Raw genomic sequence first — 14,623 nt, forward strand, 5'->3', positions numbered from 1 at the left:
ACTTTTCGAGTCATCCCTGGTTCAAGATGGCCACCACAGCTAATGGACTTTATCAAACACACGAATGGCTGTAACTCAGTCAGTTTTACAGATAATAAGCTGAAATTTGGTGTGATAGTAGCTGAGAGTAATCCCCAACAGAAGCCCCAAGCATTGAGAAATCACACAAGATCTTTCTATAAAACTATGGCATTAACTGTGGGAGTGAACTTATACTCTACAACCCTGTGAACAGATTTTACTTAAACACTCAGAAAGTAATCACTGGTTGTACAGTTTAGAGTCAACCTGGTCAAATTTGGCTGCCACAGCTAATGGACTTTTATCAAACACATGAATAGCTATAACCTAGCCATTTGTTATATACTGAGCTAAAAGCTGATGGAGTAGTAGCTGAGAGTCATCCCCATCACATATTCTGAGCTCTAAGAAATCACATGAGATCTTTTGGCATGCAAGGCAGCGGGCGACATGCATTCCTTCAAGGAATACTAGTTTCATTTTTTTTCAGACTCAACAGATGTCTTGCCAGCAGCTAAGGGAGTGCTCTGTTGAGGTTGAAGTAATTTTTGATGATCTGTGTCCCATTTACGTTTATTTTTTGTTCTAATACATCCAGTCGTACGCTCATTAAAGTCCTCTGACTGTGACATCTGCTTTCACTGATGCGAGCAGAATAACCAGAAGGCCAATCTGATATCTGGGAATGACATGATATGAAAAAAATGTGATTGAAATGATAATATTAGTTGCAATGAACCAATATTTACCTTACTCCTCTCTTTCTGTTCTGTCATCATGACGCTCACAACATCTCTGCCTCTGTTATGTAAATGAGTTGTGAGCATCAAAGCAGTGAAAGTTCATCAAACTGGTCAAATATATTATTGGTCTACAGAGCATAAATGTACTACACTGAGTACAACAGTCTATGGTTTGTTGCAATCCAAGCAGTTTTCTTTGTAATGGTGATAATGCCGAATTATAAATCTTCAATACATTCTGGAGTTTCATCATTAAAATAACATTTTAACCCACCACAGAATAATTGGTAGATCCAAGTTGCTTTTGAACAGCTTCCTAACACATAATAGTCTCGCTCCTATGCATTTGAAAAAGTATTTTTCTTATTTTGCCCCCCAAATGTGCAGCTGTTGCCAGCAGTTTGAGACGTCAACTTTTCCTCCTAAACCTTCAAAAAGCTCGAGCTAAGAAGATTAGATCCTGTCAACTGGAAATGATTCAGTGTCTGGCAGTCATTCCTCAACGTATCATTGAGCAATAAGTCTGAAAACAGAAATGAAAAAAATCCTTAAGGCCTAATGTATATCTCTGTGTGTCCATTCTTGACTACGCTAGCAGCATAATTGCGTCTGTAAATTAAAATGTGTTTGCCACAGCCAGAAACATTTTGTGGTTGGTTGATGGCTGTCAGATACAGATGGTTTATTGCCAAGTCGTGTTTGTGTTTCTCAAAAGGCATTTTTTGCATGTCAGATTGACATGAAATATAGTATGGCCATTTGTTGGAAAATCTAATTATGTCATTTGTGGGTGATTGTGCCTTTTTTCCACAGTAACGATGTCTGTGTGTCAGTATGTGCATTTTCTCCTCCGGGTGTTGAGCTCAGCTCGTGTTTGGCTGCAGTTTCTCAGAATAAATAAGAGTCAACTGTGGTTTTTTGGTTTACAGGTATTTATTCCTGCTAAAGTTCTGTTTTTTCTCGCATTTGTCTGATTTTTAGAGGAGTTTTTTCACCCAGACTCGGGTGTTCTTTGCTCTCTTTATTTCTCTTCCAGTCTTACTTCATGTTCAGCAAATCTGCTTTTCTTTTTCCATCACAAAACACACAACCCGACACAAGTCTTTCAAAACAAACAAAAAAATATTTCATTGTGCAAAACAAAAGAAGTTGAATGTATTAAATGCTGATTGTGTGCTTGATCATTTACTGACAATGGTTGAAAGATTGCAGAGAAGAAGAGAGACAGAATGGCAGACAAGCAAATCCAACAAAAGAACCACACAAGATAATCAAAGAAACGCGTTGAAAAAGAGAACGCCTTTAGCACTTTGCAGTTGCATAATTTCCAGTTAATAAAGACCACCTTGAAAAGAAAAATGACTTATTAGTTGGGAGGAGAAAACATGTTTTTTTAGAAGCTATTTATTGGAAGAAATAAAGCCAGAAAGTCAAAAGAGCAAGGGAAGAAAGGGGTTCGTGGCTTGTTCTCAGTCCAGAGGATCAAAGTGTGTTTATCACCAGACAAATGGTGTTTTTAGGTCTTTGACCAGGCAGATCAGACTTTATCTTTCGTGAACACAAAAACCCATCATCGTGTAATCTATTAGATGCTATCGTCCAAGACTGACGACTCAACAAGCTGACAATCAGACGACATAAGGATATCACTGATGTGGAGGAGAGTTCATACACCCAAAAAACAAACAAAACAAAAGTTCCCTCACATTTTTATGTCTTTCTTTCAAGATGAAGTTATTGTGTTTTTGTAATTTATAATATTTGGGCTTCGTCGACATATTCTTTTAGAGCAGGTTTAAATTTTTTACTAAGCCTGAGCCATTTGGTGTCAATTGGATGGTTCAAACTGGAGCTCCTGTCACAAAACACCATCTTGGTGGGACTTTGTGAAAGGACTGAGGGGGCAGGGTGGGTTAAAGTCAACCCACAGCTGTCACGTCTCTAAAGGTGAACTTATACTGTCTTCTGACTCAAGGATCGTCTAGAAAGCAGAGTTGCCAGTTGTATCTTTTAAAACCGAACCTCTATTTCTGTTGAGGATTTGCCACTCGCACAGCGCGCAGCAAGTTACAAAAACGGGAGTGTGGACGACCAGCCGAAATGACACACTGTTGCCGTGACGTCAGCCTTGGCCATTCAGAAAGCCCAGAACGGCGACTGTAAATTAAGCACAAGCTGCCAAACTGGGCTGTAACAGTCGACATGTGAAAGGCAAAGCCTGCTTCATTCTCAAGGATACGATGTAGTAATGACAGTCAGTCTGTGCGACCAGCCGGCTGCGAGATTTAGAATGAGAGGATTCACATTTTATATGCAGCGCTCAGCTACACAACACACCTCCTTTGGTTTTGCAACAACAGCTTTATTAATAAAAGCTCACGTCTTCCCAGACATATGGCTCAGTTGATGATGCAGCTACATTGCAAAACTGTTCTACGGAAGAAGCAAAATTATCTTGGAAAATGCTTTTATAGGTCAGTTTTATTTAATTCACACCATATTCGACATTTCAATGAAACAAAAACATGAATCTTCTCAAATAAATGTTACTTAAATCAGTTTTGTTGAATAAATACAAACAGATCTAAGATGTCAAGACTTATGTTAATAAACCAATCAAAACTTATATTAGTTAATTCAACGAGTCATTTTAAATGAGTTCATCCAACCAAGGTAAACTCAAAACCAACTGTAATAAAAGAGTTGAGTCAATTATGACTGATTTATTGACACAAACCATCTATGTTACTTTATAACAACAGAATTGCTTTATTCTTAAAAACAATTGTTAAATCTATTTTTCATTTTAAGTCTAAAAGTCACTTTTTCAACTGTTAGAATCACAAACAACCAACAAAAAGAACTCATTTAACAAATCAAAACTCACTTTGTTTATGTTCCCTTGTGCTTCTACTGAATTTATTTTTAAACACCTTAAATTCATTCGTTAAAGTTAACTTTGAGTCTTTCTTGTCAAACACTTACACACCAATGATGTGACTTGTTGGTTCAAATTAGCTGCTGAGCTAATGGTGTGTTCATGGACTGAAGAAAAAAACCAATCAGATTTTTTTTGTGTCGGAGCAGTTACAGTAATTTATAATAAGAAAAAGAAAATGGATGGGTGGTTTCTTATCAACTACCTGGTTTACCTTGTGTCCATCTCAGGTTGTGTGATCTCACTTTATAAGGATCTGTTATGCACAAAGTTTACATTTCAGCTCTAGATAGCTCAAATATTTTCACTTATTCATCGTGGTTAAAGCTCAGTTTTTTGACCTAAAATTCATTTCTCAGCCCTAAAAGTTGAGTCTGTGTGCTGTAAACTTTAATTTTTTCCTAAAAAAATATTGTACCACGCTGTCCACAATACCGCACTACTAAATGTTTTTGTGAAAACAAAACAAAAAAAAAGTTAATTACAAGAGTCCTCACTGTGGTACATCACATAAATACACAGAAACTAAACTAGAAGAATGACTCCGACGGTAAGAGGACATGATTGTGCTGTGAATTATTTCACTAGCAAGTCAAAGTCAAAGAATCATTGTCTGGAAATATTTATCTGAGTTTTTGTTGGAAACCGAGCTCATTATATATGTTCAAAACAAGCTGAATGTTTTTAAAATGACATCTTTTTTTTCCCCCTTGTGTCTCTGTTGTTTGGGGATTTAGTTTACCATCTATTCATCATCCAGCAGCAGCTTGTCAGAATCTGTTTCCAGCAACAATAAAAACATGTTTCACAGCTTTTGTGTTGATTTGAGGGACTTTTCTTTGAAGAGAACTACGAATATAACTTTAAGAAGCTTCTAAATTTTACGTTTTTGCGCAACAGCTAGGAATCCTTTACAACTCTTTTCTTTTGTACCCTCACATGCAGATAATTGTTTTGTGTAGCTGTAATGCCCCTATGAAACAAAATGTGTGTGTGTGTTTTAATTATGATGTTTTTCTCTGTAACCTATTTTCAAGTTGTGTTTGGTGTGCAGTCGCATGACAAGAGTCTGTAAAATATGGAAGGGCGTTTGTCATGATGAGGGTTTTGAAACCAATATTATTGACAGTGACAACAGCAGTGAAAATAGAGCTGAAAATGGTGATGAATGGTAACAACAGTGACAGCGACCACAATAGTAATTAAAGTCCCAGCATTCCTTGAAGGAACACATATCACCCGCCACCTTTTATTTCAGAATTGTAGACTAAGAAATGAGGGAAATTTGGTCACACATTGAAAATAACATTATGTGCAATCTCACTTAATCAACCAATCAACCACACCGAACTTTAGCTCAACGCCTGTAAAACTGACTGAACTACAGACATTTTTTTGTTTTCTGTGTTGAGAACCAGTCTCAGCTACCACCACACCAAACTATAGGTCGTTTTTAAATTAGACCTACAAGGATGTACAGATAAGAACATGTTTTTCAACTCTTTCCAGTTGTTCCACCAGCAGAGGAGCTTCTCCTCTTATTGCAGAGAAGTGGCCATTTTTGGAACGCAGCTAAATTACAGAGCAACATGCAACTAAACCGTATTAAAACTGCAGACGCAACCCCATCTGCAAACGTCCATCCAGGACATTTATACAGACTACAGTTTGACCCAGATTATATTTAAAGGCACTTAATCCATACATGCACGGATCTTTAGGCTTTAGTTTTGTTTATTTAGATTGATGATATAAAACTACAAAATGGAGGCAAGAGAAATGAATTAGCCTGTAGCTTTAATGTGTCAGGAATCAGGATCAAGTCCCTCTTTCTGAGAATTTATTTGTCTATCATTGGAACTGTATGCAAATGAAAAAACAGCATCATATTGCTGTTAAAAGCGTGTTTGTCCTGCTTTTGTCGACTGTAATTCAGAGTTTTAAAAAGTCAGAAACCTGACAACGATTCTTTTTTCCCAGGCGTTTCTGTAGAAAAACAGATTCTTTCGAACAAAGCAGGACCAGTTCTGGCAAAAGGAGCCGATAGGACAAAGTATCACAGAGTCAAACTTTTTAAGTGGTCTGCTGAACTGCTGGTGTGAATGCATTTTGTTTTTACATAAAAATTGGCCCAATTAGTGCAGACAGATTCTCGGAAAACAGTTCCTTCTTTTTTTTTTTTTTTCTTTTTTTTTTTGTGTAGTTTTATAACCACGATTTTCAAGCTGATTTGAGTTTAAAAAGCAATAAATTTAGTTGCATTTACACCCGGGATAACCAGATCCAGATAATGGTGCAGACTTAAAACGTGATTCAAAACATTTTCAACAAAACTGCGTGAACTAATGCGCTGACTACGCATCCAAGTATAGAGGTTCTGTAAAAAGAAAGACTCTAAAATGACTCTGAGGGGAAAAAAAGTATTTTTATGCTCACTCTGATTTTAATTGGCATAGTCAAAAAAAAAAAAGAACGTCAGGTTTGTGTGTGTGTGTGTCAGCAGTACCGGGACCAGGTGACCCAGTTTGACCTGACCCAGCAAGGTCTCATAAAAGCAGCATTGAGGCCTGGAGGCCCAGAGACACAGCGCTGCTTTTGTTGCCCTGACCAAGGTGTATTTCCCTTGGAGGGAACATGTGCGGTGGGGGGGCATTCATTAGAGAGACACAAACCGTTCCTTGGCTTGGGCACACATTATTTTATTACTGGAAATAAAATAGTTTCTGCGTTTTATGTATGTTTTTTACAAGCGCTCGGCCCACGTTCTCTCCCCGCCGTTCACACTGTTAAAAGACAATCAGCTCTTTCTCCTATTAATCCAGTTTCCAGCGTGGCTTTAATTAATTCTGCTCCATTCACTTCTTACACACGGCTCACCAGATGTTTAATACTCCCTCTCCTCTCCGCCTTTTCCTTTGTTTCCCTCTACCCCTTACATCTTTTCCTCAGCTTTCAACACATGATTTTTTTCTCCATCTAAATTCTTTTATACATCTGGTTTTCATACCACCGATTGTGCTCTTTGAATTCGATTGGTTAAAGAGAACTCTTGAAGGTTCTGCATCTGTGGTTGGATCCTCTGTCCTGTATTTACTACTTCATTCTTCAAGGTCAATTGCCGCCGTCAATGGTGCTTCAGAGTGTGTGAACGTTGTGCGCTTTCCACCGCTTACTTGAACAAAGTTTCAGAACATCTGCGTGCATGTTCGCTCTTGTTTGGGTTTCACGTTCTGCTCTAAGAGACGCGTGCGTCGACATGTGATTTGCGAAACGTCGCCACTCCGTGCAACGTATGTAATTGTGTTTTAAATGAATACGTGCTCCAGCCAACCTGCGTTTGGCGCTCTTTAAACGTCGAACACTACGGGTCTTTGTGGGAAAACAGGCGCAGGGACTCTCCCCGACGGGCCCTCACAGCGCAGGAAAAACCGCAGCAGAGCCGAGCAGTTACAGAGAAATAAGTCAATATGGGAAATATGACTTTAAAAACAACACTAACTGAGCTGACTTTGTGGCTTTCTGTGTGTGTGTATGTGTGGGGGGGAAAGGAAGGCGTGGAAGGATTTTGCTCTAATAAAAGCAGCATAGATGATTGTAAAGAGGAAAATTTCATCCAGTCCAGTTTTTTGTCATTGGGATTTAAAATACCCCCCCATTAGAACCCAGTTCCACTTTGAGGAACGCAGCAGAAGTGCATTGTCTGCTTTGTCTCTTACTTTACTTTCCTTCACTGCTTTTGTTCTTCAGAATTTAGAACATTACCTAATAAACCCTCTTTTGCAAATTAGAGAAAGTTAGCTAAAGTTTTCAACATAAATCATCTTTCTATGTTGACAAACGACAGTACCATGGCTGCTTTTAGTCAAATTTTGAAAATAACTTTTTGCGTCATCTCACACGATACGTACAAGATTTTGCCCAACCTGTTAGCGCTCAGAGCTTGTGTTGGGGGTGACTCTCAGCTACTACCACTCCAAATTTTAGCTCAATATCTGTAAAATCGACTGAGTTGTTGCCATTTTTGTGTTTGCTAAGGTCAGTCAGCTGTGGCAGCCATCTTGAATCAGATGAATCCAAAAGGGAATCAGTCGTAGATGTTGGCACAGAAAAAGCTACAAGGCAGTCAGTTTTAAAGAAACTGAGCTAAAGTTTGATGTGGTAGTAGCTAAAAGTCATTCACAACACAAACTCTGAGTGTTATGACGTCTCGTGAGATCTTTGCAGTATCACATGAGATTGCCCATGATGTCATTCACAAGGTTTGGCAAAAACGGCTATATCTCTGTTCCTTCTCAGCATAAAATGCTTTGGGTTTAAAACTCTAGCGCAAAAGGCGGCGGGTGATAAGCATTCCTTCAGGGAATTCTTGGCCTTTAATTTAACACCGTCAGCAAGAGTCTAATTCATTTAATGACGTAATAAATGTTTGTTTTAGTTTGGGAAAATGACTAAATAGAAACACTGACAGTAAGTGACTCTAAAGCAAAATACATACACATCCTCTTTTTTTATTCAGCCGATTTAGGTTGTTTATTTGGAGTATTACTCATAGTAGTTGAATGTAGGCCATTTGTAAACACACTGTCTGTTACCCACCCCGGGTGTTTGATTCCCATGCTGTAGCAGGCTCAGAACAACAAGGCATTCTTTGGCTGAGCTGTATTTACCACAGATTCATCAGAGGGCTCAACTCCACCCACTCATAAATTCACTGAAGGGGGGCAGGAGTTATGGACGAAAGATGAAAGAAGTGCTACACGTTCAGCTTTTCTTTGTGTTGACAGGGTTAAAAGCGGCAGCGTGAGCAGTTGGGTTCGTCAGCAAATTGCCTTCAAAGTGTCACCGGGTCCTGTGAGAATGATAGTGGTATGAGTGTCAGTTTTCGTAAAGGGTTAAAACTGCCCATGTTGTGGCTGGAGCTGTTTGTGGGTCGGCTGGCAGAGAGAACAGAGAGACCCTTTATGACACACTTCTGCTGATTGAAATCATATGGCAATGTCTGAAATTATTGCACCACTTGGGAAACAGACAAAAAAGCAACAGTATTTTGCCCTCACAGTTCCTGCTATAATTAAATTTTTGTTCTTCTTTTTTTTGTGTTTCATGTTTCGGACCTTTTGACGTGGGGTTCTGTGGCAAAGCTAAGATCAGTCAATATCTTACCTGTTGTAGATAGCTCTTTGAACGATCTCAGTTTGGAAAAATAGTTTCATTTTGACCGGATTGACCAGCTAACGGCTAGTCCGAGAGGTATGAAAACTGGTCAGAATTAAATTTCTCCAAGCTGAGGTCATTTAAAGAGCTATCTACAGCAGGTAAGATATTCATTGGTCGTAACCTTGCCACAGAGCCCTGCTTCAGAAGATCTGCACTATTGCTTTAAAATGAGTCCGACAGTCACAGTTCTGTGGAGTTGATAGTCAAACTTTGATCGAGGATGTAACCATTCTGTTTTCTCTTTCCTTTTTTTGCAGTCTTGACCTGGACAGGACATCTTTTCCAGCCCACCTGCAGGTCTCTTCCTCGTCAGGTCGACCTGCTCTTCGTCGTGACCCGACAGAAGAGGAGCAGAGTGGTGCTGGATGGCACAGCGCTGTTTCAAACTCACTGTAGGACCCTGACAAAGACGCGGAACGAGGAAGCAGAAGGAAATCCTGAGAGAAGTCTCCTGAGCGTCCCGCAGCACCTCTCGCGATGGCGACAAACAGAGACCACCAAATGCGTCACATGACGGGATTCGCTCGTGCCATGTACCCCTTCACCTTTAACTCCATGAGGAGCCACTCCCCCTTCGACCTGCTGGCCAGCAGCCACCTTTTTGGTCGCTTCGGAGCGGACCTACCCAAAGAGATGGCTGCACTGTGTAAGTAGCAAAATCCTTCATGACCTACACAATCACTTTTAGTTTGGTACATTAAACAAATTTATCCCTTTTTTTGTTTTGTTTCATTTTTAATGACTTCTATGGAATTATGTCATTAAAACTCCACATCTGAAAATCATCTTGACCTGTTTCATCGCTCTTATATCACAGTCAGTTTAATCAGATATAATTTAGAATATTTATTGCCTGCTGCCAAAGGCAAGATGACTGTGTGAGTGGGTGTGTGTGTGTATTTGTCTGCAGTTTTAGCAAAATATCTCATGAGCTACTCAACAGATTTTAATCAAAGACTTAAAAAATAATCACTGGATGTATATCTACAGCTGATTTCCTTTTAGATTTATTCTAATTCAAGATGGCAGCTTTATCAAACACAAAAGTGGCTAAAACTCAGCTGATTCTACAGATTCTGAACTAAAATTGGATTTGGTAGTAGCTGAGATTCCTTCCCAACACATACCTTCAGCACTAACTGATTAAAACAGATCTGTTTTTAAAACAGTGCCATTAACTACTGGAATCAACCCTGTTTTCTGTTAGCAAAATATCTCCTGAACCACTTGAAGGATTTTAATGGAACATTTAGACACTAATTACCTGTTGTCAGTCCAATTGTAGATGGCCAGCACAACCAAGTGACCTTAGAAAACACGAAAATGTCTCTGACTCAGCCAGTTATACAGATAATGAACTAATATTGGGTGTGGTAGTATCTGAGCAACAACCTCAACAGATACTCTCAGCTCTAACACGTCTTGTGAGATCTTACAATATCGCATGAGATCCCACATAAGGACATTTGCAAGATTTGACCAAAACGGCTAAAACTCTGTCCCTTTTTCAGCACGAGATGTTTTTAGAAAGAATAGAAAGAACAGTGAGATGTTGAACTGGATGGGGTTACTGTCAGGAGGCAAAAAAAAAAAAAAAATCCTAATTTTTCTGCCTCACACATGACAAGACAGTGTGTCAAAATGTTCTGAACGCTGACCGGCAGCTTTTGGTGCAAAACAGTGAAGACTGTGGGACCTCAGGACCAGATGAGGTTATAGTTAATTACCTGTTTAGTCATGCACTGAGAAGAGAAGAGAAGAGATCTTTTTCATGTGGTAAACCAGACAGATGGCAGAGAAGGCAAACCAAAAAAAATATAAAAAAAACTAAAAGAAACAGTTAACATAATGTGGTTCTTGTTCGTAATTTTCTGCTTTCCGTGAAGATGGTCCAACTCTTTTCATCTGAACCCAAAACTTTTTATTTATTTTATTTTTTTAAAGAAAATTGAAGTTTAGCCAGCTCACAGTTTCTAGTTTAATTCAGTGATACAGAGAACCTGTTTTTACCACAGGGGGCGCCATTGTGCTTCATTTTGACACACACGCTGTAGCAGTACAAAGAACATGAAATTAAGGTTTTTCATTCAGAAATGTATTCGAGACATTATAGGCCCATAAATATCAAATCCTAAAAGGGCAAATTTAGCTGCAGTTTCAGTTTTATAACGATTAGATGATTTTTTTAAAAGGATCTTGCAAAAATGTGCAAAATTCTGGCATGTTACTTTTCCATTTTATATTCAAGAAAGATAAGAAGTTTTTGGTTTGGACTTCATGAGTCCAGGATCCAGTGCAGCACATTTAATATATAATGTTGAATAAAAAACAAAAAACAACTGTATCTGAGGGCATTTTGTGTTTTGACGATATTTCGTTTTTAAAAAGATTTCAAAAATTAATGCATAATTCTATTGTTCTATTTGAAAGTTTTCAAAGTTTATGGTTCATTTGAGAAGATAAAAATCGAAATATCTTTGAATATGTTTTAAGTTCTCCCTCCTAAAACTTAGTTGTGGCATTTTTAGCGGCGTTGACTCCCTCAGGTCATGTCGGAAATGATCCTGTTTGGGTGGCACATCTGTATTTTGGATGTTTCTCTCATTCTTTGTGGCTGGAATATTAAAACTCAGCGGAGTTTGATGGGGAGCGTTTTCAGGCCAGTTTCAGATTCCTCCGGAGACACTTTACCGGCTTCAGATCCAAACTCTGACTGCGTGTCTCCAAGACTTTCACTGAGTGTTTTTGAACACTCTCCAGTGTGTTCATGGAGGTCTGTTGCAGTTCATTGTCTTATTAAAATGCAAATCTTTGCAGCAGTGTGGAAAAGGTTTTCACTCGGGGTTGTTTTACATCCGTCTTACCTTCTCTCCTGACTATAATGCCTGACAGACAAATAAAATCTTCCCTGCATAATGTTGCTGTCAACATGTTGAACTGTAGAGGTGCCAGTGTTAATCAGAGCCTGAAGTCCTTTTCCCATCTGAGCATTTTAGTCTTTTTTTAGTAAGTTTCTTTTTATCTTCGCCTCTCATGGAGGTGGGCGATCGTGTACGATCTTGCCCATGTGCGTCTTTTTGTCTCTTAGCAAAATATCTCATGAACCACAAAACTGATTTTAATGAAACGTTCAGAAAATAATATTTGGGTGTACATCTACAACTGACTGATGTTTGGAGTCGGCCCGATTAAAGGCGGCTGTCACAGCTTAATGATCTTAGCAAACATAAAAACAGCTAAACCTCAGTTAATTTTACAGCTAATGAATGAGAGTCATCCCCGCTCCATCCTAATAAGACTCCTCGATACTTGAACTCCTCCACCTGAGGCAAAGATTCATTCCCGACCCGGATAGGGAGCATTCCTCCCGTTTCCGGTTGGCCTCGGACTCAGAGGATATACTTTAGAGTTTTTAAAATTTCTTTACTAAGAACTTTTTTTTGCTTACTTACTCTTCCTATTAAAAAGCTTTTAAGCTGGTTTTTAATTGATTTAATTTAGTTTTTAATCAATAGTGTGAGCTTATTGACAGGTATTTAGATTAAATTGATTTAATTAGTTGGTAGAAGCTTTTTTTAGAGCCACCAATAGAAAGAAGCAGGATAGATCAGAGGTCAGATGAGGGTGGTAATAAACAATTAAATAGGTTTGTATGTTAGAGGGGTGTTTCAGGGTTTTATTTTTCATGAATAAACTGAGTTTGAAACATACAAAAAGCTTCTGGTGTCTCTGCACCTCTTTCAGTTCACAAACATGTTTATGAAGTTATATCTTTAACTACGTTTAGTCTGATACTCTGAGATATATTTAGAGAATTTACAATTCTGTCTGACAAACATCGGCTTTAGAGTTACCCGCTGAAGGCTTCTGTCAGGCTCGAGTGTGTTTACACACACAGGCTGTACGATCGGCCGCTGTTATCGGCCGATCTGCCGTCTTCTTCTGGACTCTTTTCTCGAAGAGGGGGTTCTGCAGGCTACTAGCACTCAGAGTGTGATTGCATCTTTTAGAAGTTGCCTCTGGAGCTTTCACAGATAGTCAGACAGAGATAAAACAATGTTTGGAACGGCATGAAGTCATTCAGACAGATAAGATTCACATGTAGCAAAGTAAGACAGTCAGGTATGCACACTATATGCATCAGTCGCTTGACTTTAATTGCAATAGCATTTAAAAAGGTTCAGATGGTATAGACAGAACAAAATATTTTATATTTTTTTGACTTAAATAGAGAAGTAGAGTTTCATTTTAACCAGATTAATGAGCTAACAGCTAGTCTTAGTGGAGCCAAGACCATGCAAATATTTTTATACTGTTAATAATTTAGCATAACACAGTTATTTACATAGAATTTTGTGGTTATTTGCAAATGTTAATAGGTAGCTGTAGCTCATCCAGTGCATCTTAGAGCACTCACAGCAGCATTATCAAAATATTTCGGTAAGGATAACTGCAATATGAAACTACAGCGATGTCAAATGTTATAATAAAGTGTTAAAAAAGGCTTTAAAATGTTTGAAATGGGAGTTTCAAGACGACAGCTTTGGTCTTGGCTCCTGTTTGCTCATCAACCTGCTCAGAATTAAACTCTATTTCTCCAAACTGAGGTTGTTCACACAGCTATCTACAAAAGGTAAGATATTAATGGTTACTAATCTTTTCACAGATCCTCACTTCAGAAGCTCTTAAGTGTCACTTTAGCTCAGTTCAAGCAATTAATTAATTTTGCATGAATAAATTCGTTAAGTTGCAAAATTCTACCGATTTTACCGACTATAAATATCAATCAAATATACAACGTTCTTTTCCCTGACTCTACCAGTCCCACCTGTAACTAAACACAAGTTATAAAGAGAGGAAAAAACACGTTAAAAATATGCTAATTTGTTTGTAATGATGTTAAAAATAACTACAATATCTCTAGCCGTCCATAAGAGTAAATGTAGGTACAGGTTCAGGGGGAGTTTTTTGGTTTTCTGCAGCAAGATTAGCCAAGCAGTTAATTAGCTTCAATGAATTACTTATCCCATTAGTGCAAAGTCAACCAAAGTACACACACAGCTACAGTAAAAGTTTTATGTAGGCTCACAGATTAATTCAGACCAGGTTTTTCTTCACATGAGTGCAAGTCTGGACTTTGTTGCCTAATGAGATCAAAGTTAAAACATCTCCAGACTTGAAATGAGTGAATACCCACATCAAAAGACCCCTGATGGGTATTTAGTTCAATAGTAAGTTCTCGCATCCCGAGTGGGAATTGTTGAGCAAAAACAGACATTTGAATCCGGTATGGGAGAGAAATTTCAGTCTTTCTGGAACTGTTGCAAAAACCTGCTGCACTTTCTGGATGTGGACGATATTTTTCTCTTTTGGACAGCAGTGATTTTTCTTTCCTTCGTATAACATCTAAATCAATCAGTCTGTTAAAAAAAAATCATTTACAGTCTTGGAAAAATAAGGACACTTCATGGTCTGCAGTGATATCACAGGGGAAAGAATTGTTTTTCTCTGCAGTGAACATGTCCTTTCGTAATTTCTGCTCCAGTAACATCTTGTTCTTTGTAATATTTTGTGTGTGTGTGTGTGAGAGAGAGAAAGAGAGATAGTAACTTGAACCTAAAGCCACAGAGTGGGACTTGTGTGTTTTTCTTTCTGTCTGTCATCACAGGCACTCTCTTTAAGCGCACACATAATTGTGTCTGTG

At 38.5% G+C, this 14,623-nt stretch overlaps 1 protein-coding gene across 3 annotated transcripts in view; it reads left to right on the forward strand.

Moving 5' to 3' along the window:
- LOC108235710 (retinoic acid receptor gamma-A) overlaps nucleotides 1–14,623 on the forward strand; it is a 48,170-nt gene that overhangs the window by 12,821 nt on the left and 20,726 nt on the right. For all 3 annotated transcript variants that reach the window (XM_025005881.2, XM_025005880.2, XM_017415882.3), the window contains exon 2: nucleotides 9,177–9,565. In XM_025005881.2, coding sequence (XP_024861649.1) covers nucleotides 9,397–9,565 — 169 coding nt within the window. In that variant the 5' untranslated portion in view covers nucleotides 9,177–9,396. The remainder of the gene's footprint in view (nucleotides 1–9,176; nucleotides 9,566–14,623) is intronic.

This window comes from Kryptolebias marmoratus, linkage group LG4 (genome assembly GCF_001649575.2).
Source record: "Kryptolebias marmoratus isolate JLee-2015 linkage group LG4, ASM164957v2, whole genome shotgun sequence".
In the NCBI taxonomy this organism is placed as follows: Eukaryota; Metazoa; Chordata; class Actinopteri; order Cyprinodontiformes; family Rivulidae; genus Kryptolebias; species Kryptolebias marmoratus.